The sequence below is a fragment of the Saccostrea cucullata genome, unplaced genomic scaffold (genome assembly GCF_032062105.1).
Source record: "Saccostrea cucullata isolate Sc308-1 unplaced genomic scaffold, CSIRO_AGI_Scuc_v1 ctg962, whole genome shotgun sequence".
Lineage (NCBI taxonomy): Eukaryota > Metazoa > Mollusca > Bivalvia > Ostreida > Ostreidae > Saccostrea > Saccostrea cuccullata.
In genome coordinates this window covers 30,492-38,353 of record NW_026925544.1, presented here as the reverse complement: position 1 = coordinate 38,353, position 7,862 = coordinate 30,492, and the positions used below count along the sequence as shown (strand labels likewise).

General features: G+C 30.4%; 1 protein-coding gene across 1 annotated transcript; it reads left to right on the top strand.

Moving 5' to 3' along the window:
- Nucleotides 1–1,392: 1,392 nt before the first annotated feature.
- Nucleotides 1,393–3,995, top strand: LOC134269182 (uncharacterized). The gene is made up of 6 exons (XM_062751400.1): nucleotides 1,393–1,480; nucleotides 1,880–2,128; nucleotides 2,232–2,327; nucleotides 3,176–3,196; nucleotides 3,693–3,716; nucleotides 3,901–3,995. Exons 1-6 carry the CDS (start codon nucleotides 1,408–1,410, stop codon nucleotides 3,993–3,995), a joined length of 558 nt encoding a protein of 185 aa, XP_062607384.1. The 5' UTR covers nucleotides 1,393–1,407.
- The last annotated feature ends 3,867 nt before the right edge of the window (nucleotides 3,996–7,862 follow it).

Sequence of the window (7,862 nt, the reverse complement as noted above, 5' to 3'; positions counted from 1 at the left end):
TAGTACAAAAAGGCGCCCTTGGACAAAGGATAGCCTTTGACAAATTAAACAATGTAGGCACGCCGCACGAATGGCCATAGCATTAGCTCTTTGAACCTTACGCTCAGAAGAGCTAAAAGGTTTAGGAAAAAACATAAAATTACCCTTGTAGAATTTGTTAGATTGCATAATGTACGAGGGTTGGTACAAAAGTAATGTAACAACTTCAATAAAAATGTAAATAGTCGACGTAAAAGAACGAAATTATAAATGATGAATTCTTTATTTATTTCAAACTGGACCTGAAAAGAACTGCGAACGTTAGTATTGTTCTCCAGCCTACCTCCACTTCAATTTTCAAAAGTTAACTTATTAGAATGATTTTTTTGCATTGTTATAGATATTTATAGTGATTTTCATAAAACATTAATTATTTGGGAAAACAAAGAGAGATAACTCTATAATTTTGAAAAAAAAAAAACTTGTGGTTTTCAATTTAGAAATCAACGGAAAAATTAAAAATATTTTAAAAACACCTTCCCCCTTTAAACAAAAATTCTTTTTTACTAGTTCTATTGACGGTCATTTTACCGAAGCTTTTTGTCATTTGAGGGGAGGGTGGCATATGTTTATAGACCAAAAAAAGACAAAATGCTTATTTGTTCCACCATTTTATTAAACAATTCACAACTAAATCATTGTATTTTATCAAAATTTTATTTTTGATTTATTTGCGTAAAACAGAAGAAGAGATACAAGGAACATTTAATCATATCCAAGACTATTTCAAAATATGGTGATGCTTGAAGGGCCTATTTTAATGGAAAATATCGTGTGCGCCTCCTTTGTTTCAGGAGCTGGATTTAGGAAAGAATTTAGTATTTAGCGCGGGTATTAAAATAATTAATCAAATAATTTTTCCAGTCATATCAGGGTTGGAATAGTAAAATGCACAATGTAATTTGATTTTATTTTGTAAGCTGTCATCTGATTGATTTTTCTTAGAAACAAATTATTTGAGGTCCAAATCCGACCATACAAGCTCATATATATAATTTATTTACAAGCATATGTGTATTTTTTTAAATAATATTAATATAATCAATGATAATTCAAAATATATTTGTCAAAACTTGATTTTTTTAAATAATACTTATCTCCGAAAGTAATTTAACTCATAATATACACAATATTCGTGCACCAACATATAGCGAGATACATGATTCAATAGTGACCGAGAACAAAATTACCCAAAAAAGAAGACATTCTACTGCATATTTTACATTCTTTTGGTAAACTGTTCCCTCCATTATGAAAACATTTAAGCGAAAGTACTTTGAACTTTTGACATGGTGTTATCGCGAATGCATCGATGTCCTGACCTCGTTTTTATTGTTTGTTCACTGATGCTTAAATAAAAAATTCGTGATGGGAATGGGAAGGTTTTCTTTTCTGCAAGCTATCGTTGTTTTCGTATTTGTGGCTCATAGTACGCATATATGTAAGTATAAAATTAATAACATTGGTATACCATTTGTTTACAATCATTTCTTATGGTTCTTTATGGATTCGGAAAATGACAAAATAATATACGTAAGTAAACGTTTATTCTCTACTCTGTTGAGTTAATTATTATTCAGTATGCATGAAGGTTAAAAGTAGTTACACATTCTATTATCAATCGACATACAAGGTTTTAGCTAACCAGAACTGAGGTTATACTAAAAAAGAGATTACGAACAGTTCGTATACAAAGAGAGGTCCTTTATGGAAGCCCACTGAGGACCAATCAATTTTATTTTTGAATCTTTTATGATGAATTGTCGACATTGTTAAATTCGTTTTAAGTATTAAAAAACGAATTTAGCCCGTTTTACCTCATTTAATGTTTTATATTTAGATGTGGCCTCTCAATTTAGTACTGGTATCAAAGTACTTCATTATGGACCCTATCAAATCGGTGACACTTATCGAGGACTATGTGACGTAGAATTACCTCCTGATGATAATATAACAAACGTGGATGCATATTGGAAATTTGGGAATACTGACTATTGTCACAACGGTCAAAAAGTATTGCTAAATAGAAACTATACATGCAATGCAACTACAGTACAGAATACAACTGCCTTTGAACTACGAATTCCAGGTACAGCATGGCGATTTGTTTTCATTGCATTTTTCATGATTTCTTAACTCATAATAAGTCCATCTTACAAAGTCTAACAAAAAACAATTTCTTCTCTTATTAGTTCTGACATTACACGACGCTGGTACATACTTTTGTAAAGTAAAGCATAACACAAAAGGGGCTACTACAACTTTTTCTGATAATGTTACAGTCATAGGTAAGAATAATATATGCTAAAATCATATGTATTGAAAAGAATCACTCATTTCTGCAATTCTTACCTCAGTCTATTGTCGTAAAAATTCAATTATAGAATGATATTTGCAAATGATTTTTCCAGACGATATTACTTTAGTTTAAAAATTACTATGGCATTGTTATTAAACACAATCTAATTTAAATCAAACTTCTTAGATCCACGCCGTATGCACTATGCGTCACGCAGAGTGCATATGGTGCGGATCTAAGAAGTCTGATTTTAATAAGATTGTTATGAAACAATATCATATAAGGAGATTATTTTCGTAGTTTTCATTGGCTGAAAGTACGTCACGTGATATTCCACCTTTTGTGATATCGACGCGAAAGCGCGTCCGCGGAAAATGATATCGCACGACACGCCGTTCGTTTGCACTAAAGTTACGTAGTACGTGACTTAAGCTTCATAATATAAAATAAGATAAAATAAGATTTATTAGTACCAATATAAGAAACGTGAATTTAAGTTAACCATTGTGACGTAATGACAGTCAAGTCTGTTCAGTTACGACTGTGTCAGTGCATTCAAATTGAGTGATTATATAATATAACTATTATGGAGTTCAGTGTAGGTCGATATGTGGTTATAAGGACTCATGGCAATTGATATTGACCTCAGACACAGAAAATGATAGCGACCTTGCAGGCTTAGTTGCTATCACTTTTTGTGTCTTCGGTCAATATCAATTGCCATGAGTCCTTATAACCACATATTGACCTACACTGAACTCCATAATTGTATATTATCTTTAGTTCATTATTTAAGTATTGTACGATTATTTAAAATAAGTTTTTCTTGTCTTATAGACCCTTCCATCACAACACCAGGTAATATCCTTGGTTATTTCTTTAAAATTGTTTCCTTTTGATCTTTACTTTACAATTTTTCTATCATTATATTTCAATAAATTAGCTTTATAGATAACAGATCTTACAATTTTACAATCTTACAATTTTGAGCATTTCTCTGTATATATGTATATCCTATTGAAATGCTGGTTGCTTGTATTGTGTACCATTGGAGGAAAAAAATAGTCTAATGTAAACACACTCCTTAATCAGCAATAATCTTTTGAATTTCCGGTTATGCTTCAGGCGAAATGATAAGTAAATAAAATTAAACAAACAGATCTTTACACCTCTAAAATATTTATAAAAACAATTGAATTAGATACAGTAGAAATGTATCAAAATATTCCTCATGTAAAACAATTGAACGTGAAAAAACATTCCTCTATGCATTTTAGAAAAAAACTTAATAATTATATTCCAGTGATTATAAGAACATTTTTATTAATATTCTAATGTTTGTTTTCTTTTGTAGAATCAACAACAGTAACTACTCTTAGTAAGCATCTCCTCTGTTGTTTTTTTTCCAAAATTTACATTAATTTTTCTTTTCTTTTTTTTTAACATATTCATTGTTTTCATTCATCTTCGTTTAAATGATCAACAGAAGTATATATTTTGTCAATATAAAAAGTGACATTCTTTTATTAAATTTATGACTGAATTTTTTTGTTTCTTTACAGGTGGCAGGGACGACACAGGAGGAGCTGCCTCAGTAGAAACCAAATTTCTATCAACTGTCTTCATCATGCTGTCAGCTTCTCTAGTTTATATTTGATTTTATATGCGATTTTACATTATATTCATATTATCTATGGTCAATTCATACCTTATAATTTGTATTTCTGACTCTCTAATCCATTTCAAATTTCGACGACAACATGAAGTAAATCTCTAAGACAATTCAACTCCTTTATCGTAATGATCAAAGAGAACCTAATCAAGTTAAATCAGGTGCCATTTTTCTTTATCTTTTTTATACTATTCTATGAACCTAATATGTAATTATAGTTTTGTCATGCATGCATAAATATGTAATGTTTGTTTTGGAGTGCTTGCTTTTAATTTGTAATAAAAATGATTTGTTTCTTCGTCTTTATGGCTACATCAGTACACCCTACACAAGAAAGTTATATGTAACAAACAGGTATCGGATTTAAATTCCAGTAATTGATTAAGAAGCTTCTTTTCTTCCTTTTCACAAAAACATTAGCAGCAGTGAGACACATTGTAGTAATCTGAAGTTGATATTACACAATCAAAAATTGTGTAAATTGCTGATTTACAATAACTTCGTGATCTTTGGAGGTTATGACAGGTTTTCATATCTATACGAAGCAGAATCATTCTCAGCCTTCTAAACACTTTCTTGCTGTGTCCTTCAATTCGCATAAAAAATCATGGTGCCTGTAATGGAAGGATTCTTTTAAATTTATCTTTTTAAACATTTCTTTTTTTTACCGGAGATGTACAACCATTTGTTTTTAGTTTTGTCGAATTTTATTCTTGTAGCATACTTTAAACTAATTTTATAGGTTTTTTTTTTCTAAAAGTAATTTCCCATTTGTTTTAAGAAAATTCATTTTATCTCCTCGGAGTTAATTTAGACTAAATTAGATATTATATTATTTATAGAAATGGCAAGGGTAAGAAAAAAAAGATTATTTTAACCTATGTAATGTCTTAGGGTAATGTCAAACTAAATCTCACTCTCCAATAAAATCAATTTGGTCTATTTCGTATAAATCACTATTTTACTATCTTTTTTTTCAATATCTTCGAACCTGAGTTTAGCGAACATGCGTTTCATGGTACTTTTCTAATGTGTTGAAATCAGCTATCTTAACATTCAGATGTTATTTGTGTAGGTTTGTTTAACCTTAAATCACGGAAGTGATAGAAATGACGAAAAAACATAACTAAATCTCAGGTAGATGAATCGCTTATTTGTTGTAACAATAAGATGCTGATGAGTAGGAGAAAAGATGTTAAATTTGCAATTGATATTCCAATTTAAATAACAACAAAGAAGATGGGCGTATTTGGCGTGTGATCTGCAGGAATCATTTGTACGAAACATTTATGGTTTAAATGCCCATGATTTGGTTGGCTGAACATAGCTGGTCAGATTTTACAAATATGACCAAAGTATTTTTTTTTTTAACATTTAGTTTGAAAGACCTTGTCAGATTGTAACATTTATGTCCGTTTTTTTCCTTGGGGTACTATAACATAATAATGTTTCACAAAAAATAAACACCTGTAAGATTAAAAGCATAGATGATACGACAGTACATGTACATCATAGAATAGAAGATTGGATTTGATTTCGCTGAAGAACCAAACTTAACAAAAATTTATCTAATTAAAAATTTTAATACACCAGTTTATAAAATAAAACTGACAAAATAAATGGTTGTTTGCATGAAAAAAAAAATAATAAAAGCCCAATGCGAGACTAGAATCAAAAACTTTTCGCTTCGAGTGCACTTAACAGGCAGTCCATATTACTGAACTATCACAACTACACATATATAGCTGATTTTAAAAGGACAAAGAAGCACTACATCTACACATTTGGATTTTTTAGGAAAACGTTTCATTTTTAGTGGTTTCTGGGTCTTCTTTCCATTTTTTTTTTTACAAATGTATGTGCGTTTCTTTGAATGCAAATGCACACAAATAACGTTTTAAAATCATGGATACAAAACCCAGAGATAGAAAAAAATTAGAAAAATGTATTTCAAAATGTACCTATTTTGTACCAAATGTCTGATCTGGTCAATTTTCAGGTTATTTTCAGGAAACCAAAACTCACTTTCGGGAATATATTTTCCTTTCCTGTTGCAAAAGAACCCGATAAATTAAAAAAAAATGTGAAAATTTCATGTGACATGTCGATACTTTTTCACTTTTCAAGTACGCCCAGATTCCTGCCGAATGCCAATCAAAAGCGTCCTTGTTCTTTAATGTCTCACTGTTCTTTGATTACTTTAATACTTTAATTCAAATCTACAATACGGTAAATGCATATGCTGCATATTAACAACTAAATTAGAATTTCAAGGTTTGTAACAAAGCGTTAAGAAGTATTCTACATCCCATATACATGTATATTTGAAATAAATTTTGGCTCATATAATTTGTAAATACATCAATCCATTTATTTTCTATACGCGTCCAAGTTGCACGTCATCCAAAAATCACATCTACATTTCTAAACCATATGGTAATGAAAAGAAAATGCCTTCCTTGGGTGATGTTATAGATGAACGGAAATTGATTTGACATTTTTAAACCAAATGAAGATTGAACATTATGATATACTTTTTTCATTGATTTAGGTTGGGAATTAAGACTTCTAAAAATATTTTTAGCACCGGTCTTACCCTGGAGACAAATATTGTCTGGTCACTTATGAGAATAATCCACGTTCTATTTTTGTGTGTGAGAGAGGGTGTGTGTGTGTGTGAGAGGTTGAGTGTGTGTGAGAGAGGGTGAGTGTGTGTGTGAGAGGGTGAGTGTGTGAGAGAGAGTGTGAGTGTGTTGTCTTCCTAATTAACAATCTTACTTATCAAAAATCAATCATGCACTGGAGGTTTTATAAATATTACGTTTTTTAAAATGATTTAATAAATATACTTGGATGTTTTGGTGAAAGTTTCCATGCAGTATATAGTAGCCATGTTCGTATGAGATAAAATTTCAACCATTTTCTCATTAGATATTTTTAAATGACTATAAACATGATAAAATGATTAGAGTTACTCTAAAAATAATGATTTTTTTAGCCTTTGAATCATCTCTTTCGATGAGAAAGCAATCACTTTTTCCCCCACCAAACAATTTGTGCCTCTACATCAATATTGTGCACATATTTACAATCGGTGACAGAAGTGGGTCATCTATCATTACAAAGAAATGATGATCGTATTATTCGACGAATTGCTTGCTATCTTTCCGGTCCCAATAACAGGGGTCTCCTTCATGATATACTAGTATATTTTGCGTGCGTTTACTACAGTAACCACGGATTCTTCTACTTATTTACAATACATTGTACACCCAATACTTGGTTCATTTCGTCGACAATCTAATAAACGCTAAATTTGATTTATTTATCAATATCTTTTTGTAGCGAATTAAATGATTTAATTTCACATTTATAAGGAACATAAAATATTTTACAAAACTTTGTCAACTTGATACTGTCAACATAATTATCGGAATAAGGAAATAGAAATTAAAATAAATTAACAAAAATAATCCTCTTCTGTACACACACTTTTATACTCGTAGGTTTGGATAAATGTTGATTTGGAAATCAAATAAAAGTTATATTCTTGGTAGCTTTCTCTTTAGTTAGATTTTCTTCTAAAGCTATAGTATTTCAATGAGCATTAGTTTTCGATTTTTTTTAATTGTTTAGAAAAGCGATAAAAGATAATGTTTTTTTAGTTTCCAGTATAAAATTGCACAACATGTACTAAATGAAGGATATCGAGATAACGAATAGTATTCACTATCAAAGTCCTTAAAAAACAAATTGATACAAAACAAAAGCAGAGCAAACACGGACCTCTAAAACATTGGAGGTGGGATCAGGTACCATGGAGGAGAGAGCAGCCCCTGCTGATCGGTCATA

Bases quoted from the DNA above. Each gene is read 5' to 3' on its own strand.
- LOC134269182 (XM_062751400.1), top strand. From the start codon at position 1,408: ATGGGAATGGGAAGGTTTTCTTTTCTGCAAGCTATCGTTGTTTTCGTA. The intron at 1,481-1,879 runs GTAAGTATAAAA...TTTTATATTTAG, and splicing joins GGCTCATAGTACGCATATAT to ATGTGGCCTCTCAATTTAGT. The intron at 3,717-3,900 runs GTAAGCATCTCC...GTTTCTTTACAG, and splicing joins AACAACAGTAACTACTCTTA to GTGGCAGGGACGACACAGGA.